Source organism: Brugia malayi, assembly GCF_000002995.4.
Source record: "Brugia malayi strain FR3 genome assembly, contig: Bm_v4_Chr3_scaffold_001, whole genome shotgun sequence".
In the NCBI taxonomy this organism is placed as follows: Eukaryota; Metazoa; Nematoda; class Chromadorea; order Rhabditida; family Onchocercidae; genus Brugia; species Brugia malayi.
In genome coordinates, this window is record NW_025062477.1 from 11,209,781 (window position 1) to 11,226,014 (window position 16,234).

Sequence of the window (16,234 nt, forward strand, 5' to 3'; positions counted from 1 at the left end):
AGTATTAATAAGTATCAAATTCAAATATGCAAATTATTTATATTTTATTAAATATAAAAGATACGACTTTATATATTTTAATATTTTGCATTCATTTTTTTTTTTTTTTTTTTTGTTGTTTATTTTCATAAATTTTCAAAATTTCAATCCTTTGATTTTAAAATAAAAATTTCAAACAAATTGATAATGATAATGACATTATATGGGAATAATAATTATACATTTTGAAGTGTTTCTTTCTTTTTTATGAGTGCTAGTGATAAGGTATCATTAAATAAATAGTTTTTATCAATAATATTTTTAGTTTTTCTTTTTTATTTTATAGTTAATTCTGTTTTACTTATTTTGCTTTGTTTTGTTTTAAATTATAGAATCTTCAATTTTAAATGGTAGGATTAAATTTGAAATAATCATAGTAAGTGACAAATTTCTCTTAAAATTTAATATGATAAGTTATCAGTTTGATGCTTTTAAAAAAATTAGAATATGCTATAGCAATGTTATAAATATTAAAATTTTTTTCTCAATTTATCACTGTGAATTAGATGAATTCTTGAAAAGAGAAAAAAGTTATTAATTTTTAGAGAAATCTCTGAATTAAATGCATTACTTAATTAATTTATCAATTAATCAATCAATCAATCGGTCAATTTAAACATTTTTAAAATAAATTTTTAATTTTCTCCTATTTTTTTTTTTTTTTTTTGATTCCAGCTTTAAATAATGAAAATTATAAAAAATTTATTAATAAATAAAAAAGAAAAAGTAAAATATTATTTTGGAGAAATTTTTTTAAAAAATTTTAAACAAATTAAATTTAAACATTACTAAATTCTTCATTATTACTTACTCTTACATTACGTATATTTTATAATTGTTGATATTAAAATTAAATTTTAAAAATGGAACAAAATTTATATTTTATTAAATATTTAAATAATAAAAAATTGAGAGGATAAAAGAAGACAAGAAAAAGAGAGAGAGAGAGAAAAAGAAAGGAATGCGCACAAAGATGAGATTAAAAAAAAAAAAAGTGCTTTTGTGGAAAGAAATTTACTTCCTTAATTACTTCATTTCATTTTACTTTTCTCGAAACTTTGTCACCAAATAATATCTTTTTCGTGTTGACATATTTGCAAAATCTGGAAAAAAAAATTAAACAATTGATACTATTACTGAATTATATTTTAAGTGCTGCTATTATTATTATTATTATTATTATTAAATGATAAATTAAGTATTATTGTTATTTATTTCAAAAAAAAAATTCTTCTTTTTTTTTTCAAATAAATTATTCAATAAAATAATTAAAATTGAGAAATAAAAATTTTTTTCTTTTTGTTTTATTTTCTTTTTTAAAGCTTTTTTCACACAAACATTTTTCACTTACTACGAAAAAAAAAAAAATTATTATTCATTTTTTTTTTTTTTTTATTAATTATTAAAGTATTTTGCATTGAATGAATGAAAATTCATTGCATATATCTTTTAAATTTTAATATTTAATTATCTCATATTTATTTATTATTCTTTGTTCTTTGGTTATATATTATATGTATATTTAAGTATTAGAATATTAAGAAGGCAATTAAATATTTGAGTATTTGATTATTGTACCTTCTTTTTTGAGTAATTTTTTTTTTCTTTTATTTATTCAACGATTACTCAATCCCTTAAGAAAATGCTATTTGAGAAAGTTTCTCATTTCATTTCATTTAAAAGCTATATGAAAATGATAGAAATCAATAGTGCTATGGTAACCATATTTGGTAGATGGAAAAAGCTATGATAGATTTGAATGCATCATTATAGATTATACAAAAAAGAAAAGAAATTAATTAACGAATAAATTGTGACAAATTTAATTATTATAAAAGGTAATAATTTATATATTATATAGTAATAAGTTTATTACATAGCAAAATGCATAGAAAAAATTTTTTCAAATTTATCCAAATGCCATTTATTGATAATTTGATAAAATACGTCATCTGTGTTATCAATGTTATCAAAATGATTTATGCTAAATCATTTACTAATTTGATTTTGAATTTGATTACGCATACGATAAAAAGTATCGAAAAGTGATTAATTTTGTAATATTCAACGTCACTAATAATTTGATTCCTAACATCACAGATTATCAGAGTAATTTATTTGTGATAACGATTATTATTTATTGATAATTTAGCAACATACAACAAAGTTTATATCAGAGTAATTTATTTTGTGATTAAATTTCATTCGCAATTATTAATTCTCTCTGGTGCTGATAAATTTTAAATGCTTGAAATCTGGGAGTAATACGAAAAAAAAAAAAAAAAAAAGAAAAAATAAGGAAGCTAAACTGTATCATTAAATTGTATAAATAAAAAATTAAATTTTAATCAAATGTAAAAAATAAAAAGATTGATTATTGGATATAAAAATAAAAGAAATTATTGAAAAATTCAAATAATAAAAAAGATATGTAAAATTAAAAAAATTGAAAAAAAAAGGAAAAAAAAAGAAAAAAATTGACCTAGAATTAATTCAAAAATTTAATTTTGTAAATGTAAAATTTGAAAAAATGAGTTTTTGTTGTTTTCTTTTTTTTAAGAATGAAAATTAAAATTTAAATTATTATACGTTCAATAGTTGAAATCACATCAAAATTAAATTCAATTCAGATTAAATTGAACTAAACCAAAAAATTGAATTTTTTACAAAATAAACAAAGCGATATTTTCTGAAACAAAGAACAAAAAATATTACTCAATTTACTATGAATTGCAATAATTAAAATCAACTAAGTAAAATATCGTGCAAACTATATAGTACTAAACTGCAAATTGTTTAACTTGCATTTGCATTTGCATGCTAATAAAATGAAATGCAAGTTTGTAACATTACACAATTGCAATTGATTTAAATACAAATTTCATATAAATTCGTAATATTTATTGGCAATAATTATGCTCGAAGCATGCATTTTCAAGAAATCACTTTGAAAAAGTATGAAAAATGCATAAGCATTTATGGTACTATTATCAGTGATAATTATAATCAGTCTATCATAATCATTATCACATGCATGTAATAATCAATTAATCATAAAATTACATCAGTTATTTAAGTATTATTTGTAATAATTAATCCAATGTTTACTTACTTAATTAACAAACAAATAATGTACCAATTTTCACGAATAAAACTAACATTATTGTGATAATTTATGATCACTATTCGATTATCATTATTATCATCATTATGTTGATATTTCTATTATTATTATTGTCACTATTATTACTACTATTACTATTGTTGAGCAATTATTAATAAATCTGCTACAACGATTATTACTATCAATTATCATTTACTATCATCTATTAGTATGATTGATAGTTTGATTTTGGAAAATAAAAAAAATATATTAAAAAAAAAAAAGTAAAAAAATTAAAAAATCCTATTCATTTATTTTATTTATTATTATTCTTTAGTATTGTTTAGTAATTTATGATTTCTTTCAAATAATTATTCCAATTTAAATGATACATTAATATTATCTCTGAAATAAACTATTAATATTTGCTGTTCTTTTAATAAATAACCAATTAAATTGTCAGCAATCAATGAAAAATTAAAATTATTTTTTAATGCAATCCTTTCATTTTCTTTTTTCCTTTTTTTTTTTTAAATTGAAAAAATGAATAAAATTATGATATGATTTAAGACATTTTTTTTTATTTCAGCTATTAAAAAAAAAAAAAAAACAAATCTGAATGATATGATCAAATATTTCACACTGATAATTAGTTATACATTTCCTTTCCATGATAATTTCTTCAGAAACCTTTTTTTCAGTAGCTAAATCATTTTTTGAAATTTAAACATTGAAATTTATATAACAATTTCATTCTTTATTATTCATATATAACTAATAGCTCTGATCTTTTATTTATTTAGGCACAAACTGATAACTCTGATCTGACTTATTATATGTTAATTAGTATTCATGAATGATATTTAATTAAATAATTAACAAAATATTCATGCATTTGACTTTATATTAAAAGAAATTAAATTTATCATTTAAAACGAACGCTATATTCCAATAATATAAATTAAATAATTAATTAAAAACAAAATTATATCAAAATAATCAATTATATCAGATAAAAATGATAATTTATACAGCGCTTACCTTTGATTATTTCCTATAGAAGAACAATTGCATGGAAGAAATTTCATCAGCATTTGTGCTACTGATTCTGACAGTTTGAATTGGATATTGTATATACGTAAATTATAGTATCCCAGCGTAAACCACGTATCACGTGTATATCTCGTTGTAATTGTTTATTTCTAATCGTAACAGTTCCTTATCACTGAGATGATACACATCTGTTAATAACAAATAAATATGCATTTTAGTTTACAATTTTTTTTTTTTTTTTTTTTCGTGTTATGCGTATAGATATTATATACCAAATGTTATTGTTACTGTTACTGCTATTGTTGTTGTTTGTTGTTGTCGTTGTCCTTGTTGTTGTAACAATAACAATAGCAACAACAATAGCAATAATAATTAATAATAGCAGCAAAAACAACAACAATGACACGAAATAAAAAGTAATATTAATAGGTGTCCTCAAGCAAGCCAATGATTAGTCGTCACGACATGATATTGGGATGCTTTCCTGGCTCATAATGGAATTAGGCTAGTATATATGTATGTGTGTATGTGGCCTATAGCCTTGGCTAATAGAGAAATGAGAACATAGAGGAGGAGAATTATAAAATAAGCCAACAAAATATAAAGCATAAAACGTAAGCTTTATAACAGCTAACACATGATACATACACACATACATGCATACATTCACATGCATACACATACACACATACAGATGTATGTATGAAGATATACTGATAAAGAATTATTCTATTATTGCAAACTGGCCTTATTCTCTTTGCTATTGCATTTAAGGCCTGATAAACATACATGTGTGTGTCTGTGTGTATGTGTGTATGTGTATGTAATGGTCAAGTGTTCGCAGGCCGACATTTCACATTCCTAAAGAGTTTTAGGCATGTTACTGCCAATTTCTATTAGCTTACTTAGCTTAAGAGAGTAAAGACACTCTTATCTTGACATATCTGACTCTGCTACAAATGACAATAACAATGTATGAATGTGTGTATGTGTGCATGTGTGTATGTATGTATGTGTGCATGTGTGTATGTGTGTATGTGTGCATGTGTGTATGTATGTATGTGTGCATGTGTTTATGTATGTATGTGTGCATGTGTGTATGTATGTATGTGTGTATGTGTGTATGTATGTATGTGTGCATGTGTGTATGTATGTATGTGTGTATGTGTCACATACGAATCACTATGAAATGCCTTCAAAGCTTATTAAAAGAAGCAATTTGTACATTTGAAATTATTGAGAATTAGCAAGAAATCAAAAAGTTCTATTTACTTCAGAACTAATTTTCTTATCTTTTTCTTTCCTTCTTTTCTAATATCTTTAAAAATTCTCTCTTTCATTATCTCACTCTCTTTCTCTCTCTCTTCTCTCTCTCTCCGTTTCTTCTTTAACTTATTTTTATTTTTTCTAATTAAAAAGGAAAAAGTAATGTTTAACAGTCGAAATGATAGCTTAACTGTTAAATGATAGGTTAACTCTCTTTTTACCTTTTTCTCGTTCCATCTGTCTCTCTCTCTCCCTTCCCCTCTCTCTCTCTCTCTTTCTCTCTTATTATTTTCATTTCTCTTTGAATATATTTACGATAAGTTGTAATTTAACAAAAAAAAAAGAGAAAAAAGTATTTACATTAAAATTTCTTTTTTTTCTTTTTTGTTATTTTCATTTTTTATTTGATGAAAAAAAAAAAAATTTTTTTCTTTTCTTTTAAAATTTCATTTGCATTTTTTAAATTTAAATCTTTCACTAAAAAGCAATTTAAAGTTTAAAAAATTCAAAATTCATTTCCTTCCTTCCTTTTTTAACCATTAATGAGTGTAATTCATTAATAAGTAATAATGTTATTTACATTTTCACAATTAACTGATTATTTATCACATTCAAATGGATAAAATTAATATTTAAAAAAAAATTAAAAATTTAAATTTAAATAAAATTCCAAAAAAGAAAAGAATGAGAGAGAGAGAGAGAAAAAGAGAAAGAAAGACAAAAATGATACAAATACAATTTTTTTTTCTTTTTTTTTTGAAAAAAATCAAAAATTTTTTTATCAAAAATTATTTCACATCCAATTATACTTATTAGTGTTATTATTCATTGGACCGTTATTTTTTAATTTTAAAAAATTTTTTGCAAAAAAAAAAAAAAAATTTCTTTTATTTCTGAAAAATTTCTGAAAAAAAAATGCATTGAATTGTGAAAAGAAAAAAAAAAAATTGAAATCAAAAATGCTAAAATAAAAATTATTGTTAATTCTTTTAGTTCAATAAAGTTATACTAATAAACGTACGTATTTCACGTACGTTTGCATTTAATTGTTGTAATAAACTTAAAATATTATTGCTTAAGGAATTAACATATAACTTATGCTAATAATGAGAATAAAATTGACAAAATTTATTTTTTGTTTATTTATTATTAATAAAAATTAATTTCAAAAAAAATTGCAAAAAAAGAAAATTGATTATGTGCATTTTCTTTTTTTTTTTGAAAAATTATTAATAATTTGCATATAATCAATCTATTAAATGAAAAGTTAATAATTGCATTTATTTTCTTTTTTAATTAATTTTTTTTTTTATTTATTATTATTTTTTCTTTTTTGTTCTACTTTTTATTTCATTTAATTTGAATTCAATTAAAATTTTCACTCTTTTGTCTTACTATTATTATTTATCAAATAAAAATTATTTTGTGCTATAAATAAATCAAAAAATTAGAATCAAATTTTTTGATTTACTAAAGTTTCATTTAATTACTTTTGTCGCTTTTAAAATTTCATTATTCAAAGGAATAAGCTAATAAGAATAGAAATAACAAAATTTCGTTTTCTTTTTTTGCTTTTTTTTTTTTGTTTATTTTTTTAATTTCTTCTGTGAATAGAAATTGTTTCATTGCTATTTATTTTTCAATGTTTTTTTTTTTTTTTTTTTTTTTAATTAAGAATTATTTACCTGCTACTTTTTAATACCTGTTCACCTATTACTTTTTAAGAATTGTTCCTGTTACTTTTTAAGAATTGTTTACCTATTACTTTTAAGTGCTGTTTACCTGTTACTTTTTAAGAATCGTTTACTTGTTACTTTTTTAGGAATTGTTTACCTGTCGCTTTTAAGAATTGTTCATCTGCTACTTTTCAATACTTGTTCACTTGTTACTTTTTAAGAATTGTTTACCTATTACTTTTTAAGAATTGTTTACCTGTTACTTTTTAAGAATTATTTCATTGTTATTCATTTATTAACTTTTTTTCGAATAAGAATTGTTCAATTCTTCTTTTTTTTACTTTTTTTTCTAAGAAATATTTCTTTTTTTTTTAAAAAAAAAAATGTTACTTGTTTTTTAAATTTTTTTGTGAATAAAATATTTATTTGTTTTTTAAGAAATATCTTCTTGTTTACTTTTTTTTTTTTTTGAGTAAGAATTTTTTGTCTAATTGCTATTTATTTTTTTATGCTATCAATGATAAAATAATTGATTATTACAAAAGTGCAATTAAGAAAATAAAACTTTTAAAATAACATTTGCTAAAAAAAAAAAAAAAAAAACGAAAAACGAAAAACGAAAAAGAAATATTCGATGGCATAGCAAAAAAAAAAAAGAAAAAAAAATGAAAGAAAAATTTTGAAAATGAATGGAAAAAGAAAAATTACAGATAAAATTTATTCTTATCAGTTCTTATCAGTAATTATTACTCATTTGCAAATATCATTTTTGTATAGTTTAGTCGTTGTTCAATTTTTATCATTTTCTCTTTTAATAATGAATCAATTTCAGCTCTTTTCAATTAATAAAAACTTTTTTTTTTTTCAAATTAATTTTTCAAAATTTTTAAAATATATTTTTTAAAAAAATTCTTTTTTTTTTTGAATTTTAAGCAAAAGAAAAATGTTTTTTAAATAAATAAAATGTACAAAAATGTGTGATTTATTTTAAAAAAATGTTTTTTTTTTTTTTGTTAAATGATAAAATAAAATTTTAATAGATTAGATTTAAAAAATAAAAAAAAATTAAACCATAATTCGAATTTAGAATAACTAATTTAATTATTGTCAATTAAACGATCTATATTTTGTGTTTAAAGTTTTTGAAAAAAGAAAAAAAATTTTAATTCAAATAATTATTCAATCAAAATTTTGTTGTTGATAAAATTGATAAGAAATATCACTAATGCCATATTATCAAAAACAATTATTCAATTGAAGCATTTCTTTAAGTGTTCTCATTTTTTTAAATGTTTTTTTTTTTTTTTTCACTTTAAATAATCATAAATTTTACTTCATTTTATTTTTTAAAAGTTTTAATTTAAATTTTTAATTTGCATTTTAAGAATATTTTTTAACAATCTTTTTTTTTTGCAAATCTCCAAGTATAAATTTATTAAGGATGATAGCAATGAGATTGAAATAAATACAAATTTCATTGATCATTGATAGTTACTGATAAGATTGAATTACCAGTGATAAGATCTTTTATTTGAACTTATTTATTAAACTATTTATTTTGCTGTAAATAAAACATAAATTCAATCAAAAAAAAAAACATTTTTTTTGGAAATCGTTTTTTTTCTTGTTTTTAAATGATAAAAAAAGTTTTAAATGATAAAAAAAAAAGTTTATATTATCATAAATTGTATTAATAATTATTGGAATATTTAACATTAATTAAAATTAAAATGTTAGCATTAATTAATATTAACAATGTATTAAATTAATTTGGCATTTGTAAAGTTTAGTAAAAATTTTGAATAATAAAAATTTTTGTCTTAAAATTTCTAAGAAAAAAAAAAAACGAATAATTTATTAGAATTTATTTTATAGCTTACATTAAAAAGAAAACCTTAATAAAAATATACTTTTAAAATTTGTAAATAATTTTTGTTGTAATTAAATTTGTTCCTTTTTTAAAAAAAAAAAAAATTTATTTCATAGTTTTGTTGCAGAAATTCAATTCTATTTATTTATTTATTTTAATTATCAAATTAAAAAGAAAACAAATGTATGCAAATGGAAATGATGCGAATAATGAAAAATTCAATGATAATTCGCAATTAATTACTACCAATTATGCATGTTTGTTTGTTTATTTGTTTCCATTTTTTTTTTCTTCTTTTCTTTTAAATTTTTATTATTAAATTTGAATCGATTTTGAATTTTTATAATTATGGTTGAATAAATTTTCATTTTGAAAAAATTAATGATTTAAAATATCTTAAAATTGTTAACATTGTAATTGTTTAAGCAAAATCTCTAATCAACCTATAATTAATTGTTTCAGAAAAAAAAAAAAAACTATAATTAACCTGTAATTGTTTAAGTAAGAAAATTGAAAAATAGTATCTTTGATTTTTTCTTTTTGTAAATTTTATAGAAATAAGTGAAGGATTATATTACAAATTATAAATCTATAATTAATTAATTAATTAAACTGTAATTTTATTTGTTGTCACATTGCTTATTAACAGCTTATTGCACAAGTAAGTAGGTTATGGTATGGACAATAACTGAGCAAATAGTAATAAGTAAGTAATTAGCCACAAGAAAAATGAAAAAGAAACAATAACAAATGAAGCAAACAAAAATTACTGGGTAGATAACAGGATGAGTAGCAATAATACAAAGCAGTAGTAAGATTAGGTAAATGAAAAAAGAAATATAGTAGTAAATAAGTATAGTTAATAAACAAATAACGAAAAGAACAGCAAATAAAAATATGCATAGTAATGGATGAATAAAAATTATAAAATCTGTTAAAACATTAAATCACAAAATTCAATAATAGTGATAGATAAATAAAAATTATTGGGTAAATAACAGGATGAGTAGCAATAATATAAAATAGTAATACGAATAGTAAACAAATAACAAAATATAACATGTAAATAATAAGACGAGTAACACTGAATGGATGGCAATAAAAGGATTAGCAGACAAATGACAATAAAAATGCTTAGTAAATAACAGGAAGAATAACAATAAGTTTGTATACATTACACTTTAATCTACTTAAAATATATGATACTTAAATTATAATGTTTAAAAGAATTTTATGCATAATACTTAAATTTTAATAAATTTTAATTTGCATTATAAAATTAAAATATTCCATATTAATAATAATTATTATTTATTTATTTATTTTATTTAATCATTAATTATTTATTTGCTCTTTTATTTGTTTAATTTATTCATTAATTATTTATTTACCTAATTTGTTTATTTAAAAAATATTGATTAAACTTATTTTACATATGTTTTTTTTTTTTTCCAACTAATTTTATTTCATTTAACTTTAAAACAATCTAATTTATTATTTTCATTTTCATTCTTATTTTCAGATGATAAATTAAATCAGTTATCATATCAGCAACGATATTTCTGGTCTTGGCAATTGTTTATCATATTTTTTATCATTTTAATCATTGTTAATGCACTGATAATACTATGTTTAACGATGAATCATCAACAATCAGACAATAAAATGACAAATTTTTGTAAATTTATTCCATTAAATGATTATCAAAAGCGTACTTTAGCAACTTTTAAACTTCAAAGGTATTATTTATATTAAATTCAAACTTAAAAAAAAAATATTTAAATTATTATTTGAAGTATTTTTTGTCGTATTTGAAGTTAAGGATTAGATTTTTTTTGTATTATTTTCACTAATTCTAATTTATCCTTTATTAATTAGAATTTCCAATTTACTAGTTGCAATTTTTGACATTAAAAAATGTTTGGTTTTTTAATTTCTTAAATTTTGATTTAATAAAAAATATATTTTAACCATTAGCTTTTTTTCTTTTTTTAAAATAGCTAGCAAATTGATTGGTCTGATTGATCAATCGATCTACCAATCGATCAACTAATTGATTAAATTATTTACTAATATTTAATTAATTTTTTTTTTTTTAGATTCATTTTATAAATTCCTTTCCAAAAAAAACTTTTTTATTTTTTTAAATTAAAAAAAAAACTTTTCTTTTGTTTTTTTGCCGTTCCTTTTTTTTTTCAAAATCGTTAAATTTCAAAAAAAAAGTGAGATAATAATTTATTATTTTTGAATAAATTAAATGAAAAAATTTTTTGCTAATATTTTTAAATTTTTTTTTTTTTGAATTTTAGTTTTTTTTATTTTATTTTTTTATAATTTAGGCCATTACTTAGTGTTGATACAAATAATAATTTGCTTATTCTTTCATCATTCAAAAATTACACCAATGAATTATTTGTTGAGCAATTAGCGCTCGATGATTTTCAAAATGGATTTATGCAAGTTTTGCAATTTTTTTTTTTTTTAATTAAAAAATATTTTAATTCATTTATTGAAAAATTGTAAAATGATAACTGAAAAAAACACAAATAAAAAATTGAATAAAATTTAATTTAACTTAAAATTATTTTATAATTTTTTTTGTTGTCCTTTTCCTAAATTAAAGTAGAAAATGTTAATGCTTATATGTTTATTAAATTTTTGTTAACAATTTGTAATATGATATGATAAGATAAGATATGATAGAGTTTTTTTTTTTTTTAATTTAAAATCATTTTTAGCACTTTTTTTTTCTTAACATACAAATTTTTATTGCTGAATTAGTTTCCAATTTTGAAATGAAATTTCAAAATTGATTAATTTAACTAATTCTAATAATTTGTATTAAAATTTAATTATTACAAATACTTTTTTAACTATCAAAAATAAAAAAGTTAGGTAATTTTTTTTTACTTTTTTATTTGAATTTGAATAATTTTAATTTAGCTCAGCAAATATTAAATTTATTAATGGAATGAAAAATTGTCAACAACTTTCATCAATTGTATATTGTTGTCATATCACAATGAGTGATAATAATTCAATCATTGGCAAAGGCACACATTGTTTCCGTCAAAGTAAGTATTCAATTATTTCATTTCAAATTTCAATCTTTCAATTATTTCATTTCAAATTTCAATCTTTCAATCATTTATTACTTTCACTTTTTAAATTGTAAAATTAGCCACAATTATTTATGTGTAATTTTTAAATAAAAATTTTTTGAAAATATCAAAATTGTATTAAATATAATTGCATATTAAATTTAAATTTTAAATAAAAGTTTTCATTTTTAAAAAAAAAATTTAAATATATAATTTTGTTTAAATTTGTTTAAATTTTTTTTTTTATTCACTACTAATCCATTACTTTTTATTTTAATGCTGAAAAATTTTTTGCAATTTTATTTAATTTTGTACAAAAAATATGAATAATATTTGTGTTTTGTAAATTTTCAAATAAATTTAAAAATAATAATAATGGAATTTTTTTTTTGAATAATTTTTTAATAGATTTAATAGTAAATTACAAAGAAATTTTAAATAACAAATAGATTAATCAATAAATTTCAATTAGATTTAAAAATGCTAAAAATAGATTTTTTTTTGATGTATTTTTTTAATAGATTCTTTAATAAATTGCAGATAAATTCTAAATAATAAAAAGATTCGTCAACAAATTTAAAATAAATTTAAAAAAAAATAATAAAATATTTTTTTTTTTTTTTTGATTAATTTTTTAATAGATTCATTAATAAATTACAAATAAATTTTAAATAATATTACCATTCATCAATAAATTTCAAATAAATTTAAAAACTACTAATAATACAATTTTTTCTTTAAATATCCTTTCAATAGGTCCATTAGATGTGAATGCTGAAATTTCAACAAATATTAATTACACCGATCATTTCTACATGAGAAATATGCAAATGACTGCCATATGGCAAACACTGTCAAACGATGAAACAATTATTTTACTTCAAAATATAACTGGCAAATATAATATGTTTAATACAAAAAATGGCATGTAAGTTGCCTTTTTTTTTGAGCATTTTTAAATTTTTTATAAATTATTTTTATTATAATTTTTTAAAATGAATTTTTTAAATATTTGTAATTTATAAAATTAAAATTTATCATTTGCTAGTTTATTTTCTTTTCAAATAATAACATAAAATAATGAAATTTTAATTAATGGAATAGTAAAAGTTATAATTTTAAAATCGAATTAAACAAATTGAAATTTTTCTTTATTTTTTTTTTTTTTCAGTTTAATGCCTATTTTGGATAATGAAGATTATGCAAATTTAACGCCTGTAGCATCATTTTTTGGAATGGATAATGCTGAAGAATTAACTCAACTTGGTATTTTCATTATTTCAGTTCTTTCCTTTTCCTTAAACATTTTTAAAATTTAAAAACTTTAAATTTTCAAAAATTTTCTAGCACTTAAAATTGCTTATTCCAGAATGTTATATTTAATATAAAATTTTGAAAGTTTGAAAAATTGTTTTTCTTGAATTCTTATTTAGAAATCCTAAAATATCACGGTTTGAATTAATATTTAAGGAATTATTTCAGTAATATTTTCGTCTTTTAAAAATTAAACAAGAAAGAAAAGAAAATGCAAATGCAAATGATTGTAATTTATGTTTATTAATTAACTCATTTTGAAAATAAATAATTTTGATCTTAATTGCAACCTATTATTAATTAATTAATTAATTAACTTGTGCTATTATATAGCATTTCAAATGCATATGATTATAAGTTGCAGAAATATTTAGCACAAATTTAATTTTAATTACAATTATAATTACTCATTAAATTTCTTTTTTCTTTCCAGCAAAAAAAAAGAAAACAAAAGATAATTTAACAAACTTTTTTTTTTTTTGAAAAAAATAAAATTTAAAAATTTTTTTTTAAAATTTTTTAGCTCAAGATGATTATAAATTTTATATTTGTGAATATCTTCGTGATTCAAAACATCGTTTTCTCTTGCAAGAATGTTATCAAACAGCGTATGTGTTTATTTGTTTATTTATTTATTTATTTTTCCTTTTTGTTTTTATTATTATTTACAAATATTTAAACAAAAATTTTTTGACAATTATATTAATGCAATTTATTTTTATATTTTGAAAATATTTTTTTTTAAAAAAAAATACATTAAAGATTGATTAAATTGGAAAAATTTTCACATATTAAATTTTGTGCAAATCCAATTTATCAAGCAGTCATTCAGTTCAATAATGTTTATAAAAATGTTAAATGGCAATTACAGGTTAGCAATTTACCTTTTTTCTTTCTTTAAAATTTAATACTTTAATAATTTGAAACTGAATTTTTCATAAGATTTACGATAAATACAATTTAATTCATTTTTTTATTTCTTTTTTTTCAATGGAGCAAATATCTGAAATGAACAAAACATTTATCTAATTTCGATCTTTGATCTTGTTCAAAAATTTAAAATCAAATATTTGCTTTTCGTTCAAAAATTTGAAATCAAATACTCGCTTTTTGTTTAGAAATTTGAAATCAATTATTTGCTTTTCGTTCAAAAATTTGAAATCAAATACTCGCTTTTTGTTCAAAAAAAAATAGCAATTTTGTTTACTAACAATTTCTCATTTATACTCAATTGCAATTCTCATTTAAAATCTTTGTATTAATATTAAAATTAAAACGAAAAAAAAAGGAAATTAAAGGATTCTTATTGTTTAGACAAAAACTTTTCCCCAATTCATTTAATTAAATTTTTATATAAATTCCACTTTTACAGGTGTCATATACATCAACAAATGAAATCATTGATAATAATATTTACATTGTTGATTCTGTTGATTTAATCACTGATAAACAAATTACAATGATTTGTTCACCATTTATCATTGATATTTATTTCATTTCAAACAATATTCTTGTACATTATGCAATTGATTTACCTAAAATTGATGGTGAAACATTAATTGGTAATTATTTTTAAATGTTTTTATCCTATTATTACTATTATGAAAACGAAACTATTATTAAATTTTTATTTTTATTTATAATTAAATATTGAATAAAATTCATAAAAAATTTTTGATTTTTCTTTTTTTTTAATAATTATTTTTAGAAATAAATAATAAAAAATTAATTGTTTTGTTAGTAAAATTTATATGATTGTTGCATTCATTTTTCTAATAAAATATTACTATCAATAATGTTTTCTTTGCATATCATTCAAAATTTTTGAATAATTTTCAGCAACCATTTTTAAAATTTTTTCTTATTATCAGTAATAGCTTAAAATAATAACAATAAAAATAATAATAATGATAATAATAATATATGATATTAAAATAACAATGATAGCATAACAAACGTAATTTGATTATTTGTTTACTATTTGTAATTTGATTATTTGTTTATTATTTATTATTTTATTACTATTGTGTATAATTCAGTAGAACAATAGTGATAAATTATAATTAATTATTTAGTATTGATATTAAATAACAATAGTAATAATAATAAAGTAATAGTAGTGTATTGCTGGTAACTAATAAAAATAATATATAATAATGATAACTAATTTATTTCAGTATTTCAGAATAATTTTTAATGAAATTAAATTATTTGAAATGAATTTTAATTGAGAAATATTTGTTGTCTTAGAAATTATTACTTTTGCATGAACAGTCGGAATAGTTAATATTTCTTCCAAATTAATTATTTATTTTTTTTTAGGAAAAAAAAAAAACGAAAAAACCTGTATGTTTCCTTGTAAAATTTAGAAATATACTTATATTAATTGTTTATTAATTATCATTGAAGTAATTTGTACTTATATTTTAAATTGAATATTTATCTAATTTTAATTGCTAAAGTAATAATATACATTTTTAATAAATGTGAACTAACAAAATTGCATATTAGCAAAAATATAAATTAAAGGATAAAGCAAGAAAATAATAAACAAAAAACAAATAAACAAATAAAATGCAAAAAAACAAACAAACAAACAAATAAAAAGCGTAAAAATTGTTAGAATTATAAATTATTATTGTAAAATTTATTACTTTAATATAATTTTCCAATTTATTGATTGAATAAAATTTGATCAATTGTGCATGGAAATAAATGAGCCACAATTTTTATGATCAATAATTCATAATTGTTATTAAAATTAAAAATATGTTAATAATTTAAAAAACATTTGAAGTCATTTCAATCAAAT

General features: G+C 18.9%; 1 protein-coding gene, 1 non-coding gene and 1 further gene across 3 annotated transcripts; all 3 read left to right on the forward strand.

Moving 5' to 3' along the window:
• The first annotated feature begins 4,474 nt into the window (after window positions 1–4,474).
• Window positions 4,475–4,569, forward strand: Bm16755. The gene has a single exon (XR_006228080.1). The product of XR_006228080.1 is annotated as a pre-microRNA Bm16755 (primary transcript).
• Window positions 4,570–4,892: 323 nt separating this feature from the next.
• On the forward strand, window positions 4,893–5,060 carry Bm16756. Its single transcript, XR_006228081.1, has one exon. It is a non-coding gene; the product is annotated as an Unclassified non-coding RNA Bm16756 (non-coding RNA).
• A 6,969-nt stretch (window positions 5,061–12,029) lies between these two features.
• On the forward strand, window positions 12,030–14,998 carry Bm17667 (Uncharacterized protein; the record flags this gene model as incomplete). Its single annotated transcript, XM_043080854.1, has 6 exons — window positions 12,030–12,081; window positions 12,865–13,036; window positions 13,280–13,374; window positions 13,946–14,030; window positions 14,185–14,293; window positions 14,795–14,998. The coding sequence occupies 6 exons, from the start codon at window positions 12,030–12,032 to the stop codon at window positions 14,996–14,998; spliced, it is 717 nt and encodes a 238-aa protein (XP_042936788.1).
• Window positions 14,999–16,234: the final 1,236 nt, after the last annotated feature.